Raw genomic sequence first — 20028 nt, 5'->3', positions numbered from 1 at the left:
CTGAATTTGTTTTTCTTTTGCCCAGACCCTTGTTATTACATAGACAAAAGCCTAAAAGTTGAAAAGGCAAGAGTTGACCAAATTACTCAATCTTTTTTGTGCCTTAATAGCTAAATAAATATCTTCTCTTTCCTGCAATAGTCCAAGAATGAAATTCATTTCTTGTTTAAAAAAAAAAAGAAGACAAATAAAAAAGTTTAGAAAACCTAGCATTTGAATAAAGATTGTTATAGAATAGTCCAAGTACTAGTAATTCCTTTTAATCAATATTTCTTATGTAATTGTTTTTAATCAAATTACTTCTATTGCCTAACCTAAGTATAAAGATTGCTTCTGGGGACAATAAAAAAGGACTCTTACTCAATTTTGAATATTTTGACACATCAAAATTTAATCATTCTTCTCTTTCAATATATATAACTAAATTGTTTTTGTATCGTGATATAATTATTTCAGATGTGCAAGAAACCATTTGCAAAAATCCATCCATGAAAAATACTTTACAAATAGTACCACTTCTGGTAAGTATTTTAAGAAGCTCTTTTTTTTTTATTTTATGAAACTTCATGATTTTGTGTATAAGAATCCTGTATTGATACTAATTTTTCTTGAGATTGGCTTTTAGGGAATTTTCCTCTACAAACAACTTTCAATTTTAAGATGTTTTGTTAGAATCAAGCAAATATCCTCTCATTAAAAAAATACTGTAATATAAAGATTTTTACATGCAGAGTTATTTCATCAATAATGAGAGCAGAAACAGGTATCAGTACACTACTGTTCAATAATTTTGGGTATGTAGCCTAATTGGGAAATTGTTAAGAAGTTTTACATTGGTAATAATCCCATCCTTGCCCGTATCCCTTCTATGTCTTCAGAGTTCAAAACTAAATATTAGTGTTTTGAATTTTTAATTTTTTTTGCCTTGTAACTGGATTCTGGTAAAGATACACATATAAAAGACAAACAGTCATTGCATTCAGGAATTTTCACTCCAAAAGGAAAAAAATACACACATGGATATATATACAAATAACTCTAATACAAGGTAAGCTTAAGACTGTGATGCACAGTCTTAGGAAATCACAAAAGGAACAAATTCATGTCTGCCTAGAGGTAATCAGGAGATATTCAGGTCTATAGAAAAAGCATCCCCAAACTAAGACACTACCTGTACTCTCATAATCCTCAGTTTAGGTGTTCAACAAAGAAATGTTTTGTTAGAAAATTGATTGCATGTTTGCTCAGTTGTTTTTCATCATGTGCCCTCAGTTCTGAAATCTTGACAGGAAAAAGAAAGAGTACGTAAATATACTTCATTTCTTATTATTTGATTTTACATAAATGATACATTTCTTACCCATTTTCAGATTTTTGCTATATCCTGGGTACAATGGTGAATAATAGTGAGTGAGAAAAAGGCTGTCCCTGCCCTCATGGAGCTCATTATTTACCTCTGGGAACATGCTTCTTAAAAATGGCCTTTTTGGTGTGGCATTTTTGATGCTGTGATTTTTAGACACAACTTTTTTGGCATTGGTCACTTTGATTCCCGATATATTTTTTCACGGCTACTTTTTATATGCTAGCTTGAGTTTTCACTCACATTTTCCTCTCCACCAAGTCAGCAATTTAAATGACTTTTGCAGCAATATTCTTTCTGTGTCTGAATTTTGACTGTGACAATTTTCTGTCACTTATGACATTTATGATTCTTACTTCACATTAGTGAAATAAGACCCGCAATGACAGATCACTCTTCTATACACCTCAACTCAACTTGAAAACAGTGTGCTAACCACAGACAACTAAATGAGCATGAATTGTAACTACTACTCAACAGGAAGAGCAAGTTTCCTAATCATCAAATTACTCTGTTGTGCACATTGGTTCACTGTGTCATTAGATTGCTAGAGTATTTGACAAATAACTGAAAAGTTAAGGGTGTGAATTAAGTATCACTGGTAGACTTGAAATCATTTTTCTCTTACATCTTTTTCATTCTGTATAACAGATGGTGACCATTAGCTTTATTTGGTTTCTTTATCTCCAAATATGTTATTCTTCCTTATTTTAACATCACTAACACAGGTCAGAAACCTTCCATTTATTATCAGGGAAAATGGTATAAAAATCACAGAATTATTAACTGCATGTTTAAAGATCTGACATCAAAATTATCCTGTCCCCCTTCCTCATCAAAACTCATTTGCCATATTCTGCATGAGAATTTGAACATTTTATTCTTATTTGCCCTTTTTCTCTACTATTTTTATTTTATGTCATTGTACTCTTCACTTGGATTCACCAGCTGTTGACATTTTGCCACACTTGCTTTATGTGATAGATTGATGGATAGATATGGATAGATGGAAGAGTAGAATGAATAGAATAGAATAGAATAGAATAGAATAGAATAGAATAGAATAGAATAGAAGAGTAAAATAGAATAGAATAGGAGATACATGCATACACACAAAAACACACATTTTAATGAACTGTTTAAAAGTAAATACAGACATAATGATAGGAAGTATCAGTTAGAGGGGACCCTCTAAATAATCTGAATACCACTATCATCACACCCAAGAAATTTAAGATTGATACAATATTATCTGATACACACTCCATATTCAAAGTTCCTTAGTTGTCTGAAAAAAGAAATGTCTTCTGTGGCTATTTTATTTCTATTTTATTTCTCTGATCCAGGATCCAACCCAGGATTGTACATCGCATTTAGTTGTCATGTCTCTTAACCTAGAAAAGTCTCTTCACTCTTTTCAATCTTTTATGCACATTGACATCTTTGTAGAGTCCACAGCAGTTGTCTTGTTGAATACGCGCTTGTATCCCATGATCTGGGTTTGTCTGATTGTTTTCTCATTATTAGATTCAGGTTAACATTTATGGTGGATGCAAAATTTCAAAGGTTGTAATGTTATAGCCTGTTTGTTTTCTTTTTATCACCTGGGATTATTTCTACCTGCATCTCGCTTTCAAGTGTTCTCCTGAGCTGCTTGTAGTTTATTTTGAGTCCCGAAAACAGATGTCCAAGCTTTTTTAGTTTAAAGCAAGAATAAATAGGGACTTAGTCCCTCCTCTGGGAATAAAGTACATGGGCTTTAGATATCGCTTGGTCTTTTAAAAGCTTTCAAAATTTTTCCTAAATCTTCATTGCATTTCAAATAAGTAAAATTATGTTACATATATAAGTTCTGGAAAGGCAATATGACCCTAACTATAAACTTTCCGTATGTGTAACACAAAAGACCACCAAAACTGTATTGTATTTACCACAGGACAATTGTAGTATAGCCTAGTTCTTCAGTAAGGACTTTTCTAAAATAAAAGATTTCCATGTTTCCATACAATAGCAGAAATATTTATTTAGCATTATCTGGGTTTTTTTTGTAGATGTTGCAGGTAAGTTTTTTATGAATGTTTTTATTTTATTTTTACCTTTCAGCTCCAGTGTTTTCATACCCATATGAACTTATAAGAATTTTGTTTTTAAATTATAACGTATGTCATATATGTCTAGCTTTACAATTTACATGTATTCTGTAGTTAATTCAGGAACTGAATTTCTCAGCCTAGCAACATTATACCTACTGGGTTCCTGCCATTGAAAAGTACCATGCCAAATGGTTTCACACATATTCTCTTGTTTAATCTTCTAAGCTAGGAACATCAAGTAATTTTCTCAAGTCTTAGAACTGTTCCGTGGCAGAGCCAGGATTTACACTTTCCCTTTTCCCCCCAAATCTGTTGTACTTTTATAATCTTATTTCAATTAATGACACTATCATCCATCAAATTTCCCAGACAAAAATTTGTCACCCAGGCTTCTCATTCTTGCATACCCCTAGATAATAAATTCTCCTAATAATACTTACCAAATGCATCTCAAATTCACCCACTCCTCTCCATTCCTACTGACAGTGTCTTAGTTTAAGAATTCATTATGTCTCATCTGGACCATTTCAAGAGCCTCCAGGTTTGCTCTCTCCAGTGCATCTTTCACACAGTTACCACCACAGTAATTTTTTTTTAAGCACTATTATGAACATATATCACTCTCTTGCTTAAAACATAACCTCAGTGGTTACCTATCACCTAGAAGATAAAATTAAAACTCCAGGGAACTGCATCCAAGACCTTTCCAGCCTCCCTCCATTTGTTCCCCAGCTCATAACTGACACACTGTTGAGTACAGGCAGATAGCCCTAGAAACTCCTGGCACGCTTCCAGGGCCCATGCTGCCCCTGCTGCCTCATAGGAGTTGCTCTCTTCAATGCCTTCTCCCACTTATTCTTTAAGAATTGAATTCAGTGTCATCCCCTCTAGAAAAGCTTGCTCAGCCCAAGCTTTGTCCTGTTCAAAATTTAGCATGTCCTCCTTTTGGCAACCACAGCAGCCTTATTTTTTTCTTTTTGTAGAAGTTATCACATTGGTCTCTTCTCAAACAGATATTGCCTGAGTCTTACCACGTGTCAGGTACTCTGGTAGGGCTGGGACTAGAAAGGGAAAAACATTTTTGTTTCCTCAAATAGCTTGCATTGTAATAGAGATAGTGTGCAAACAATATAGTATAATAGGGTTGCTGCAGGGCATCCTCAAGACACCTGCGTGATTTTTCAATATAGAAACTATGAATCTTAGAAGTAGAATTTTCATTTGGAATACTTTATTTACTTTTTCAAATAAAATAAATTTAATGAATTTTAAACAATTACCTTTCCAAGCAACTTACTCGTTTAGCCAACATATGTTGTTAAACTACTTCAATGGTATTATATGGCTCCAAGTGCTTCCTGTAGAAAATAAAATTATTAAATTTTGATCATTTACACATCATATTATGATAAAAAGCGCCTCTAAAGCACATCTTACCAATAGCAAAGAGTGAAGACTATTAATTATTATCATTAGTCTGATACCTTACTTAAAGTGGTACTCATTGAGATTGATGTATATGTAGCATTTGATAATTCAAATTATCAGTTTAGTTTTATTAAAATCTATAATCTGTAAGGAGATCTACTTTAAAGTATATGAATACTACGGTAAAAAAAATTCTGAAATTATGTTACAGAAAAGCCAACCACAGACCAGTCTGTCTCCTGATGTTGGATCCAGATTGCAGAGAAAATACTGAAGTATAACAGTAACTATTAAATGGAATCATTATTTTTAAGAATCTCCTGTAAATATATATTTCAGCATTTGTTAATGATTAAAACACTATAACCATACAGTAAATGTAAATTATAATATGGGCAATGGAGACAAATTCATTGGTTTATATTTATGCTACAAATTATACTTTATTATGTATTTTATTGATAAATACATTTTTAGTGAATGGAAATACTTCATTATTTTTAATGAGCATGCTACTGGAAATACATTCATTATATTTAAAAAAGAAAACAGGATATTTTTGTTATTCAAATTATGTATTAGCTATAGTTGTAAAGCTTTGTTTTTCTGAAATTCCTAATAAATTCTTTTACATTTTTGTATAGTGGTATAAAAGTTTATGATTAATAATATCCCTCATAAATAGTAAAGCTATTTGTTCAAGACTTTGAAGGATCTCTGTTCTTCAGAGATGTTACCAAGGGTTCTTGTTCTCAATTCTGCATGTTTGGAAATTAAAGTTATAACTTTATGCTGGGTGATTGGTCTCTAAAGAACTGACTGTACTAGCAAAGCTTACAAGGTAAATGGTAAATATAAAAAATAAACTGCAACCTCAACTAGATTATTTGAATTGCCTGGTCAGTATGTTCTTTTCCCAAGAGGAATATCTACTGGAGACCAGGTTTGTATCAGAAGGTTGTTTTTAAAGTATAGAAACAAACTCAAAAGTTGTATGATTAAAAACTTTTGTTCATGCAATTATGATAGTCTCAACATCCTTTTCTTTTCCCCTCAACTATTTCTACTTCAGGCTCTTACTACCACTCATCTGGACTATTTCAAGCTGAATTTCTTACCTTTGGCACCAATGAGGCTGCTAGAATGGCATTTGTCAAGTGTGAGTAAAATGGCCAGAGTAAAAATCGGTCTTATCAATCTCATCTTAAAATTTTTCAGAGCTTCCTCTTTGGCGACTGTAGAAATTTTGTGCTCCTTAACATGCCATATAAGGCTCTTCATATTCTGAGTCCTCCCTGCTTACATAGCTAGCAACATCTTTACCACCTTTTCTGCCATATCATTTAGTCCAATATACCAAACTCTTTTTTTTTTTTTTTATCGGTTGACAATTGTTAGTAAAGTTACATAGATTTCAGGTGTACAATTCTGTATTACATCATCTATATATCACATTGTGTATTCACCACCCAAAGTCAGTTCTCCTTCCATCACTATATATTTGATCCACTTTACCCACATCTATCACCTTCCTCCCCCCTTAGCTTCTGGTAACAATTAAACTATTGTCTGTGTCTATGAGTTTTTGTTTCTTTATTTGTTTGTCTTGTTCCTTTGTTTTCCGTTTTATATACCACATATCAGTGAAATCATATGGTTCTCGACTTTTTCTGTCTGATTTATTTCGCTTAGCGTTATAATCTCAAGATCCATCCATGTTGTCACAAATGTTCCTATATCATCTTTTCTTATGGCCAAATAGTATTCCATTGTGTATATATATCACAACTTCTTTATCCATTCATCTATTGAAGGACACTTTGGTTGTTTCCATGTCTTGGCCACCATAAATAAAGCTGCAAAGGAGCACATATGTCTTTATAGATAAATGTTTTCAGATTTTTTGGGTAGATACCCAGGAGAGGGATTGCTGGGTCATATGGTAATTCTATTTGTAATTTTTTGAGGAACCTCCACACTGCCTTCCATAACGGCTGCACCAGTCTGCATTCCCACCAACAGTGTATGAGGGTTCCTTTTTCTCCACAGCCTCTCCAACACTTGTTACTATTTGTCTTGTTGATGATAGCCATTCTGACTGGGATGAGGTGATATCTCATTGTGGTTTTTATTTGCATTTCTCTGATATTAGTGATGTTGAGCATTTTTTCATGTCTATTCGCCATTTGTATGTCCTCTTTGGAGAAATGTCTCTTCAGGTCCTCTGCCCAATTTTCAATTGGGCTGTTTGTTTTTTTCTTGTTGAGTTGCATGAGTTCCTTGTATATTTTGGATATTAACCCTTTATCGGAGGCACTGTTTGCAAAAATCTTCTCCCATTCAGTTGGTGGCCTCTTTATTTTGTCGATGGTTTCTTTTGCTGTGCAGAAGCTTTTAAGTTTCATATTGTCCCATTAGTTTATTTTAGCTTTTACTTCCTTTGCCTTTGGAGTCAAATTCATAAACTGCTCTTTGAACCCAAGGTCCAAAAGTTTAGCACCTGTGTTTTCTTCTGTGCAGTTTATTGTTTCAGGTCTTATGCTTAAGTCTTTGATCCATTTTGAATTAATTTTGGTACATGGTGACAGATAGCAGTCCAGTTTCATTCTTTGCACGTGGCTTTCCAATTCTGCCAGCACCGTTTATTAAAAAGGCTGTCTTTCTCCATTGTGTGTTTTTTAGCTTCTTTGTCAAAAATTATCTGTCCATAATTATGTGGTTTTATTTCTGGGTTCTCGATTCTATTCCATTGGTCTATGTATCTGTTTTTCTGCCAATACCATGCTGTTTTGATTATTATTACCCTGTAGTACAAGCTAAAGTCAGGGATTGTGATACCTCCAGCATTGTTCTTTTTTCTTAAGATTGCTTTGGCTATTTGGGGTCTTTTGTGGTTCCAAACAAATCTGATGATTTTTTGTTCTATTTCTTTAAAAAATGCCATTGGGATTTTGATGAGGATTGCTTTAAATCTGTATATTCCTATGGGTAATATGGCCATTTTAACTATGTTGATTCTTCCCATCCATGAGCATGGAATGTCTTTCCATTTCTTTGTGTCTTCTTCACATTTTTATAAATGTCTTACAGTTTTCAGCATATAGGTCTTGCACATCCGTGGTTAAGTTTATTCCTAGGTATTTTATTCTTTTTGCTGCAATTGCAGAAGGAATTGTTTGGTGTGTATTTTTAATTTCTTTTTCTGTGTTTTCATTGTTAGTATACAGGAATGCAATGGACTTTTGTATGTTGATTTTGTAGCCAGCAACTTGACTGTATTCGTTGATTGTTTCTAATAGCTTTTTGGTGGAGTCTTTAGGGTTTTCTGTATATAGCATCATGTCATCTGCAAAGAGTGAAAATATAACTTCTTCATTCCCAATTTGGATACCTTTTATTTCTTTCTCTTGCCAGATTGCTCTGGCGAGGACTTCCAACACTTCCAACACTTCCAACTCAACGTGGAGCAGAGGGCTACAGTTTTTCACCTTTAATTATGAGATTAGCTGAGGGTTTGTCATATATGGCCTTTACTAAGTGAAGGTATTTTCCTTCTATAGCTATTTTATTAAGTGTTTTAATCATAAATGGATGTTGTATCTTGTCAAATGCTTTTTCTGCATCGATTGATATAATCATATGATTTTTGTCCTTTATTTTGTTTATGTGATGTATCACATTGATGGATGTGCTTATTTTGAACCATCCTTGTGCCCCTGGGATGAACCCACTTGGTTGTTATGAATAATCTTTTTAATGCATTGTTGCCTTCGATTTGCTAGAATTTTGTTTAGGATTTTTGCATCTGTATTCATCAGAGATACTGGTCTGTAGTGTTCTTTTTTTGTGTTGTCCTTAACCAGGTTTTGATATCAGAGTAATGTTGGCCTCATAAAATGCATTAGGGAGTACTGTCCCTTCTTCAATTTTTTGTAAGAGTTTGAACAGGATTGGTATTAGATCCTCTTTGAAGTTTCACTAGTGAAGCCATCTGGTCCCAGACTTTTGCTTTTGGGAAGGTTTTGGATGACTGATTCAATTTCATTACTGATGATCGTTATGTTTAGATTTTCCAATTCTTCATCGTTCAGCCTTGGAAGGCTATATGTTTCTAAGAACTTCTCCGTTTCTTCTAGGTTATTGAATTTGGTGGCATATAGTCCTTCATAGTATTCTTGGATGATCCTTTGTATTTCTGTGGCATCCATGATAACTTCCCCTTTTTCATTTCTGATTTTGTTTATTAGTGTCTTCTCTCTTTTTATCTTAATGAGTCTAGCCAAGGGTTTGTCAATTTTGTTAATCTTTTCAAAGAACCAGCTCTTTGTCACATTAATTTTTTCTATTGTCTTTTTGTTCTCTATTTCATTTAGTTCTGCTCTGATTTTTGTTATTTCCTTTCTTCTGCTAACCTTGTGTTTCATTTGTTCTTCTTTTTCTAGTTTTTAAGGTGTAACATGAGGTTATTTATTTGGGATTTTTCTCGTTTCTTGAGATAGGCCTGTAATGAGATAAATTTCCTCTTAAAACTGCTTTGGCTGCATCCCAAAAATTTTGGTAGGATGTATTTTCATTGTCATTTGTTTCTATGTATCTTTTGATCTCTCCTCTAATTTCTTCTTTGACCCAGTCGTTCTTTAAAAGTATGTTGTTTAATCTCCATGTATTTGTGTTTCTTCCTGCTTTCTTTTTGCAGTTGATATCCAATTTCAAAGCCTTGTGATCAGAGAATATGCTTGGTATGATTTCAATCTTCTTAAATTTGCTGAGGCTGATTTTATGTCCTAATATATGGTCTATCCTTGAGAATGTTCCATGTACACTAGAAAAGAATGTATAGTCTGATGTTTTAGGATGAAGTGCTCTATAAATGTCAATTATGTCCATTTCATCTAATGTGTCATTTAGGGCTGCTATTTCGTTATTTATTTTCTGTTTGGATGATCTATCCATAGCTGTCAATGATGTATTTAAGTCCCCTAGTATAATTGTGTTTTGGTCAATTTCTCCCTTTAGTTCTGTTAGTAGTTGCTTGGTATATTTCGATGCTCCCTGATTGGGGGCATAAATATTGATGACTGTTATGTCTTCTTGTTGTATAGTCCCCTTTACCATTATGAAATGTCCATCTTTGTCTTGTTATCTTTTTCACCTGAAGTCTGTTTCATCTGATATCATTATGGCTACACCTGATTTTCTCTGGATACCATTTGCTTGGAGTGTCAATTTCCACCCTTTCACTTTGAGTCTATGCTTGTCCTTGTAGCTGAGATGTGTCTCTTGGAAACAGCATATGGTTGGGTTTAGTTTTTTGATCCAATCTGCTACTCTGTGCCTTTTTATTGGTGAGTTCAGTCCATTTACATTTAGGGTGATTATCGATATGTGAGGATTTCCTATCATTCTATCTTTAGTTTTCTGGTAAGACTGTGTCTCCATTGTTTCTTTGCCTTTTTTATTGTTGTCTATTATTTCTGTGTGGTGGTATTCTATGACGTTTTTTTCTTTTATTGCAGTATATATTTCAGTTCTGGATTTTTTTTTGAATGGTTGCCCTTAAGTTTATGTAAAAGAAAGTTTGATATTTAGAGTATTCCATTTTCTCCAGCATGCTTACTTTCTCCATTCCCATATTCCTGGTTCAGGCCTTTACTCTCCCCTTTTTTATGTTTTGGTTGCCACAAATTGTCCCTGTTGATGGTGGTCGAATAGCCTCCTTTAGTATTTCTTGTAGTGCAGGTCGTGTATTAGAAAATTCCCCCAGCTTCTGTATGTCTGGAAAAGTCTTTATTCTTCACATCTAAAGGAAATCTTTGCTGGATATATTATTCTTGGCTCATAATTTCTCTCTTTCAATAGTTTGAATATTTGGTTTCACTCCCTTCTGGCTTGTAGAGTTTCTGCTGAAAAATCTAATGATATTCTAATAGGCTTTCCATTGTAGGTTACCGTCTACTTTTCCCTGGCTGCCTTGAGGATTGTATCTTTGTCGTTGATTTTTGACAGCTTCAATATAATGTGCCTTGTAGAAGGCCTGTTGGGATTGAGGTAATTAGGAGTTCTATTTGCTTCTTGGATTTGAGGATCCAGTTCTTTCCACAAGTTTGGGAAGTTCTCATTGACTATTTGTTTGAATATACTCTCTGTTCCCTTCTCTCTTTCTTCTCCTTCTGGTATGCCCATTATTCTTATATTGCTCTTTCTGATGGAGTCAGAAAGTTCTTGTAGAGTTCTTTCATTTCTTTTAAGTCTCAAGTCTCTTTCTTCTTCCATCCATGTCATTTCCAGGTTTCTATCTTCGATGTCACTGATTCTTTCCTCCATCTGGTCAACTCTACTACCTAAGCTGGCTATTTCATTCTTAATTTCTTCTATTGAGTTCTTAATCTCCAGAAATTCTATTTAAGAGTTTGAGCAGGATTGGTATTAGATCCTCTTTGAAGGTTTGGTAGAATTCACTAGTGAAGCCATCTGGTCCCGGACTTTTGCTTTTGGGAAGGTTTTGGATGACTGATTCAATTTCATTACTGGTGATCGGTCTGTTTAGATTTTCCAGTTCTTCATGGTTCAGCCTTGGAAGGCTATATGTTTCTAAGAACTTGTCCATTTCTTCTAGGTTATTGAATTTGGTGGCATATAGTCCTTCATAGTATTCTTGGATGATCCTTTGTATTTCTGTGGTGTCCGTGATAACTTCCCTTTTTCATTTCTGATTTTGTTAATTAGTGTCTTCTCTTTTTATCTTAGTGAGTCTAGCCAAGGGTTTGTCAATTTTGTTAATCTTTTCAAAGAACCAGCTTTTGTCACATTAATTTTTCTATTGTCTTTTGTTCTCTATTTCATTTAGTTCTGCTCTGATTTTTCTTATTTCCATTCTTTTGCTGACCTTGGGTTTCATTTGTTCTTCTTTTTCTAGTTCTTTAAGGTGTAACATGAGGTTATTTATTTGGGATTTTTCTTGTTTCTTGAGATAGGCCTGTAATGATATAAATTTCCCTCTTAAAACTGCTTTCGCTGCATCCCAAAAATTTTGGTAGGATGTATTTTCATTGTCATTTGTTTCTATGTATCTTTTGATCTCTCCTCTAATTTCTTCTTTGACCCGCTCGTTCTTTAAAAGTATGTTGTTTAAGCTCCATATATTTGTGTTTTTCCTGCTTTCTTTTTGCAGTTGATATCCAATTTCAAAGCCTGGTAATCAGAGAATATACTTGGTATGATTTCAATCTTCTTAAATTTATTGAGGCTAATTTTATTTCCCAATATATGGTCTATCCTTGAGAATGTTCCATGTACACTAGAAAAGAACATACAGTCTGATGTTCTAGGATGAAGTGCTCTATAAATGTCAATTATGTCCATTTCATCTAATGTGTCATTTAGGGCTGCTATTTCGTTATTTATTTTCTGTTTGGATGATCTATCCATAGCTGTCAATGATGTATTTAGGTCCCCTAGTATAATTGTCTTTTGGTCAATTTCTCCCTTTAGTTCTGTTAGTAGTTGCTTGGTATATTTTGATGCTCCCTGAATGGAGGCATAAATATTGATGACTGTTATGTATTCTTGTTGTATAGTCCCCTTTACCATTATGAAATGTCCATCTTTGTCTCTTGTTACCTTATTCACACTGAAGTCTGTTTCATCTGATATCAGTATGGCTACACCTGGTTTTCTCTGGATACCATTTGCTTGGAGTGTCAAATTCCACCCTGTCACTTTGAGTCTATGCTTCTCCTTGTAGCTGAGATGTGTCTCTTAGGGACAGAATATGGTTGGGTTTAGTTTTTCGATCCACTCTGCTACTCTGTGCCTTTTTATTGGTGAGTTCAGTCCATTTACATTTAGGGTGATTATTGATATGTGAGGATTTCCTGTCATTCTATCTTTAGTTTTCTGGTAAGGCTGTGTCTCCATAATTTCTTTGCCTTTTTGTTGTTGTCTATTATTTCTGTGTGGTGGTATTCTATGATGTTTTCCTCTGTTTCTTTTTTTATTACAGTATATATTTCAGTTCTGGATTTTTTTTGAGTGGTTACCCTTAAGTTTATGTAAAAGAAAGTTTGATATTTAGAGTATTCCATTTCCTTCAGCACGCTTACTTTCTCCATTCCCATATTCCCGTTCAGGCCTTTACTCTCCCCTTTTTATGTTTTGGTTGCCACAAATTGTCCCTGTTGATGGTGGTCGAATAGCCTCCTTTAGTATTTCTTGTAGTGCAGGTCGTGTATTAGAAAATTCCCCCAGCTTCTGTATGTCTGGAAAGGTCTTTATTCCTCCTTTACATCTAAAGGATTTGTTTGCTGGATATATTATTCTTGGCTCATAATTTCTCTCTTTCAATAATTTGAATATTTGGTTCCACTCCCTCCTGGCTTGTAGAGTTTCTGCTGAAAAATCTGATGATAACCTAATTGGCTTCCGTTGTAAGTTACCGTCTTCTTTTCCCTGGCTGCCTTGAGGATTGTTTCTTTGTCATTGATTTTTGACAGCTGCAGTACAATGTGCCTTGGAGAAGGCCTGTTGGGATTGAGGTAATTAGGTGTTCTATTTGCTATTTTGGATTCGAGGATCCAGTTGTTTCCACAAGTTTGGGAAGTTCTCATGGACTATCTTTGAATATACTCTCTGTTCCCTTCTCTCTTTCTTCTCCTTCTGGTATGCCCATTATTCTTATATTGCTCTTTTTGATGGAGTCAGAAAGCTCTTGTAGAGTTCTTTCATTTCTTTTATGTGTCAAGTCTCTTTCTTCCTCTGTCCTTGTAGTTTCCAGGTTTCTATCTTCGATGTCACTGATTCTTTCCTCCATCTTGTCAACTACACTACCTAAGCTGGCTATTTCATTCTTTATTTCTTCTATTGAGTTCTTAATTTCCAGAAATTCTATTTGGTTCTTTTTTAAAATTTCAATCTCTTTGGTAAAATGTTCAGGTTGTTCTTTGATTGTGTTTCTGAGTTCATTAAACTGCCTTTCTGCGTTTTCTTGCATCTCGTTGAGTCTTTTCAGAACTGCAATATTGAATTCTCTGTCATTTAAGTCACATATTTCCATATCTTTAAGTTCATTTTCTGGAGACTTTTCACTTTCTTTCTGAGCTGTCTTGTTGCCTTGGTTATTTATGGACATTAATGATTTATTATTTCTCTTCCTAGACATCTACAGGAGTGGGTTCTGCAATAGGTTGATAGGAAGAGGTCTTTCTTTTGTTTCCAGTACGTGTTGGTGGAATGTTTTATTTTCTCTCCGACTGCAGCCCTTTTTTCTCTCTCACACTGGAGTGTTATGTTTTCTCTGCACTATTCTAGCTTCTCACACAATGGGGGGATTCCATGGAAGGCTGGCTTCTCCTCTGTTAACAGTTCGCTTGGGTCATAGGTTGCCGCGTCTGTAGCTTTGACGTTCCAAAGCTCTTCCTACACCAGATTCAGAGCCCTTGTGTTTCAGCAGTGCTGTTTACTCCTGCAGGGATCCACCCAGATAGGTGGAGACAGGGGTGGGGTGGGTTGTGAGAGGTGGCCCAGAGCAATGGCAGTGACCACCACCATAGCCAGTCCTGCCGCCACAGCTCCCTCCCCTTTGCCAGAACTAGTTGGCTGCAAATCTGCGTCTGTGGACCACAGTTCTCAGAACTGAAAATCTTCTGTTCTTTTGATCTGACACTGCTACTGTTCTACTTCTAGCTCTGGGGAGGTGGGGGCAGGGCGAGCTCTGGGAGGGTAGGCAGGGGGCGGCTAGTCTCAGTGCCTAAGACTTCCGTTCTCGGCTCAGCAGTGAGGGCTTAAACCACCATTTTCAGCCTTCTTCCCTCAGTCTTTGCTCCTAGGTCTCTGCCATAGTTTTGGGTTCAGCCGTGTTATATGCTGCCCCTCAGCCCTGTGGGCCATAAACAGAGCCCTAGCAGTCTGAGTTCTTCCCTCTCCTGCTGCTGCAGTAGTTCCGGGATGCAGAGAGCTTGGACCACTGAGCTAGGTCTGCGTCCTGAGCCCGAGCGGCCCCATCTGCGCATTTCTCCCTTCCCTCCTTCCCTGCTCGCACAATTTTCCCACCTTTAGGTGAATTCAGTAGTGAGCCTCTTCATCTTGCCTGTCTGCTGTTCAGGGAGTCCTTTGTGGAGTTATCGTTGTTCAATTTTATGTAAATTCCAGGGATGACTTCCAGAGGCTCACCTCACACCGCCATTTTGATCCAAACACACTAAGCCAAACATTTTATACAACACAGAGTCTACTCCCCCCAACAGCCCCCTTGTAATAGGTTTCACTGTTGCATTTTTCTGCAGATGAGGAAAGGAGCCTTCAAAGTTTGAAGGACTTTCTGAAGGTTACCTCAAAGTCAGGACGGGGATCGGGATTCCAACCAACACTGATGTCAGATGCCAACCTCCTTGACCCTCTCCATGATGACGACTACATTATCTGAACCCAATGCATAGTGACAGGTTCAGAGCATATTTTGAGTTATATGAAAGCTAGATTAAGAAATACTCTTTCCATACAAGACAGCTTTTGACATAACACGTTTATCATGTTTCCTTCGGATTCCTGCTATGCAGGGATTTGATGATAAAAGTGTGCACAATATCCAATACCTCATATGAATTATAAACTCTGTGTAGGGCTGTGTGACATAAAAAAAAAACTTTATTTTATTTTCAAAGTTTCCATCACAAAGTACCTCTCCTCAGTGCTGGGATGTTTCTGGAAAATGAATATTAAATGTGGAGCTCAGGACTCAGTTTCCTCAAAGAGAAGGAAATCTGAGAACAACAGGAAAGGAGTACTGTACTTAAAAAGACATTCTTTTAGTTAGAATCAAAGTTGTTGTAACATTGGTATTACAGGTATTTGTGGGCTTCCTCCTTCTTGGAGAATCAGAACTGGTACCAGGAGTCTCAATGCCTCAGTCCTTGGGAATTTTCTCCTCATGTCCCCAAGTTTGCTTGATAAGAAGAGGTCTGCTTCATCTAGTGTTTTATTTGAAAGAAAACCATGATTGGGGTCTATGTTGTTTACATGTTGCTAAGATACCATATTTTTATGTATAAGTTCTATATTTCACTTACTCCAAAAGCATTGTTTTAAAAGAACTGTTATACTTGTTACAGAGATTCAAGAATATCAAATATATGAAAAAAATCCTAAATTTATTTTGAGATTATTGCCTCATAGAGGGCTCTAAATCCTTCCAGTGAGCAACCCTAGTCTTCTTGTTAAAGTTGGGAAGCACTGCCATACATGACAAGAAAAAACACAGACAAATTACTATGATCGAAAAATGTTTCAAAGCCAAATACAGAAGCGTTAATACTTCTGTAATATGAGTATGTTTTATATATTTTACCAACTCTAAGCTTCTTTCCAAACTGCTCAGGTTATAAAGACACTTTTCCCAAATAAGGAGTGCAGATTGGCCACCTCTGGCTCATTGAGGTCACTAGCCTACGATACGGGATGCTGATGAATTTGGCTACATGTCCAGAATAATTCCACTCAAGCCTCAGGTTTAAAAGCTGAGCCCTATTTTATAGTCAGGTTCTGCATCCTTCCCTGGTTCGCAGAAAACTGTAACCACTTTTGCAATTGTGCTGTCTGACTTGAGGTGGTTCTACTCACCCTATCTGGACTGAAATTCACTGTTTTACTGTCACATGGAAAGTGTCTGTACTCCTTATTTTTACCTTCTCCCCTCTCTCTCTTGCCACCACTATTCTGTAGTCTTTTATTTATATATAGTGTTATTACAGTTTAATTTGACATTTAAGTCCTTGATGACTCGATTATTATCTGTCTCCTTCACTGGACTGTGAATTCCTTTAGGGCCATGACTTTGTCTACCTTTCGCTCAATATCTTGTCTCTATTCTATGGTTTAGGATGCCTGTATGGTAAATTTACCAGTGAGCATACGAACAATGAGTGAATAATTGTCCATAGAAGGTGTGATATCCACTAAAATACAAGAGAACTGCCTGCAGTGAGCTCTTGGCTTGTTACATCTCACTGGCCCTCAAATCTGAGGAGTCTTCCTTCTGATTTTCAGAAGTCATCATATAGGTAATGCACGTATATACATCAAGGAATGTGTCCCCGCGATAGGAACTTGGCCATAACAAATATCTAATTGCCCTCTGACACATAACAGATCAGGGTAGATACGTACACAGTCAAAGACAGAAAATATTCTAGGCCAGCAAGAATGGTTTGATTTTTCAACAAATCACATGCTACTCAGGGTTATACTCACCGAGGGTGACAGTGACATTAGCCTTCCTAGTGATGTCCAGAGGAAAAGGTGCCCAAGCATACCTGGTCTGGACTTTGAGGAAAGTTTTTCTGTTGTGGAAATAGCATCCAGCTTCTAGGCATATGGTTTATGAGCCTGAAGAACGAGGAATTGTAGGCCACTCTGCCCTGCCTCCCTCTCCCTACCAACTCCCCACCAGCCCTCTTCTTTCTTCATCTCCTACCTTTCAGTCATCCTTTAGATCTTAGCTCCAGGATCACTGCCTCCAAACCTTCCCCAACTCCCCTTCACTGCAGTCCGCCACACTGCATGGGGGTGGATGCCTCTGATTTTTACTGGCCTTCACATAGTATGTGTGCGGGGAGGAGGGTGCCGGTCACAAGAACGTGTGTGATCCCCTTATTTCTCATGTCATTGGAAAGTGAGACATTGGTATTTTGTCATATACATACACTTGGTAAACACGAGTCCTGAGAGAGGTCAGCTTTGGCCAGGTTCTACCCAGTTTCCTCAGCAGACTCCCTCAAACAAACTCTCTCCATCTGCATCTCTTTCTGACCCCAAGCTTTGCTTTGAAGCATTGTCACGTGGGAGGAAAAATGATTCGAGACTCAACGCTAAGGCTCTATACTGAAAGAAATAAGCAAACGAATGATAAAACGCAGCTTGCCTAAAGACTGCATTCATTGGCATTGCCTGGTGTTAGGTTTTTCTTCAATTTAGTATCTGTGTAGTATCTGTTGGCTAGTGAATGTTATGATCTAAATTTATTCTACATAGAATCTGTAAGTTTCATCCCAGGAAACCTATTTTCACCTTAGATGAAATATCATACAGAGCTTTGTTTTCCCCCTTTTTTTCCAGAAGCCTCGGGGTTTAGTGAGGGTGAGGTCCGAGGGGGGCAGTGTTTTCTACTCCAGGGCAAGCTATTGTCTCTTTGTTGCCTTTTAGCTTCCATATTGATCAGCTGACACAAAGGAAGGAATAAAGAAGTAGTAGGAGTTTGGAGGCCATTTAAAAACTTCACGCCATCTTCATTTCGAGAATGGATCTTGGCTGTAGTTACTGTAAGTTGTAATTATGATTTGAATAATTCCTACATTTTCATTATTGCACGTTTTCATCATTGCACGTTTTCATTATTGCATATCATCAATTGTACGTTTTCAATATTCCAGACCTTGTGCTAAACCCTTGCTGTGCATTCATCCCATTGAGTCCTTACGGTGACCCTATAAGTTCAGCACTCATGCCTTCGTTTCATAAGGCTTAGAGACGTTAAATGACTTGTTGAAACTCACAGAAAAGGAACTGGCAGTGCCATGACTTAACCCATGTCCATCTGATTTAAAAGTTCAGATTCTTTCCCATTGTGGTGGTTTCCCCCAAAGCAGGTGTAGTAATCATTGTGATCTGATAGATTTCACAGATATTTACATGTCATATTTCTATATATAGGCTGAAATCCATAGTGAATACTGCTTAGAAAATATTGGTAGGTATTTATTTTCTACAAATGGTTTAATACGTTGACTGAATATTCTCAGGCAGTAACTAAAACAAATTAAGTAATCTCAGAGCCTGCTTGTCTGCCATCACCAGTTAGGAACATACTGGCCATAAAAGAGAGGGGGAAAAAATAACGCAAATCAAATTAACCAAAAATTAAGGGGGGGCGGGTAGGGAGGGCAGTTCTTGGCTCACACAACTGATTCAGAAACATTACTGTCTTCAGGCAGGGCTTGAGCCAGTAACACGTGTTGTAACCAGCACCCAGTTTGGGCTCTCGGCTCTGCCTTTCCTAGTGTCGGGTTCATCTTCAGACTCTGCACATTGCTCCGTCTCCATTCCTAGATCTCTTTTCTTTTTCACAAATGGCTGGGGCTAGCTGCAAGCTCATAGCTGGCCTTGAACCTCATTGTTCAAGGGCAGGGGAAGGGTCCCCTCTGGTTGTTCCTGCACAAATCCTCATATGCCCTTTTTCTTAGTGGCTCAGATTTGTTCACATGTCCACCTTGAATCAATCATTGTGGCCAAAGAAAGAGGAGTCTGTGACTGGCTTAAATCCATTGGGGCCTGTGCATGGTACACAGCGTCGGGCAGCCCTGCCTGAGCCCATGGTGTCAGCGGGAGAGAGAAGAGGGTGGTTCTTCACTGTAGTCTGGAGACACTGGCACCGAGTTAGCATTTTCCTAATACTCTGGGATGGTGATCTAAGGAGCTTAAAGCTGCATCACATTCAATCCTTTCCTTGTTTTGTAAGCCACAGTATTTGGGATTTTCCTTATCACATGATGATGCCTCCTCCATTCAGGGCATCTACAGGTATATTTCACCCTTAACAGGGGTCTCTCCCATTTGTGCGGGGCTAATCTTCCTTCTAGGTATAAAAGTGCCTCTAATTCAAAGGCCTTTAGGAACCAAATTAAGTGTATGTTTCATTTCAAAACACGTATTTGGCTGTTTTACTCCCGGCACTCTAACAAGGAGTGTACCTCTCTACAAGCTGCAGAATGGCTTGAATGACCATCATCGTTGTCATTGTCACACTCACTGTTGTTTGGACTACAGACCCTGTCCTGGGCCAGTTCAATTACACTGCTCTCCTCCGATCTGGGAAGTCAATCTTTTAAAACTCCTCCACACATTTCAAGGCCCAGCTTCAGGTCTCCTTCCTCCAGGAAGCCTCTACACACACTCTAACCCTCAAGAATATCTTCTTTCAGATGATGCTTTTGTCTACATTAGTTATCCTCCTCTGCTTTGATCTGTCTTCCTAACTAGGTTGTTAGCTGCTCAGAGGCAGGGACCTCAGTTCCTACTTTCTCCTAACACAGTGGCCTTGAACATCAAGCCCTCCACGATTATTGATTATCACTCAAGACTGTGGGACTCTCATTC

General features: G+C 36.9%; 1 protein-coding gene across 9 annotated transcripts in view; it reads left to right on the top strand.

Annotated features, from left to right (window-relative positions):
* Positions 1 to 18327, top strand: part of CEP126 (centrosomal protein 126) — a 70600-nt gene extending 52273 nt beyond the window's left edge. For 2 of the 9 annotated variants that reach the window (XM_074335565.1, XM_074335566.1), the window contains 4 exons: positions 457 to 521; positions 5957 to 6043; positions 15165 to 15323; positions 18079 to 18327. In XM_074335565.1, coding sequence (XP_074191666.1) covers positions 457 to 521; positions 5957 to 6043; positions 15165 to 15191 — 179 coding nt within the window. In that variant the 3' untranslated portion in view covers positions 15192 to 15323; positions 18079 to 18327. Of the gene's footprint in view, positions 1 to 456; positions 522 to 5095; positions 5768 to 5956; positions 6044 to 15164; positions 15324 to 18078 lie in introns of those variants that run through there. The other 7 variants (XM_074335559.1, XM_074335561.1, XM_074335560.1 and 4 more) reach the window with 7 other exon arrangements.
* The last annotated feature ends 1701 nt before the right edge of the window (positions 18328 to 20028 follow it).

This window comes from Rhinolophus sinicus, linkage group LG06, assembly GCF_036562045.2.
Source record: "Rhinolophus sinicus isolate RSC01 linkage group LG06, ASM3656204v1, whole genome shotgun sequence".
Taxonomy (NCBI): Eukaryota; Metazoa; Chordata; class Mammalia; order Chiroptera; family Rhinolophidae; genus Rhinolophus; species Rhinolophus sinicus.
The sequence above is the reverse complement of the archived record's forward strand: the minus strand, read 5'-3'. Positions and strand labels throughout refer to the sequence as shown.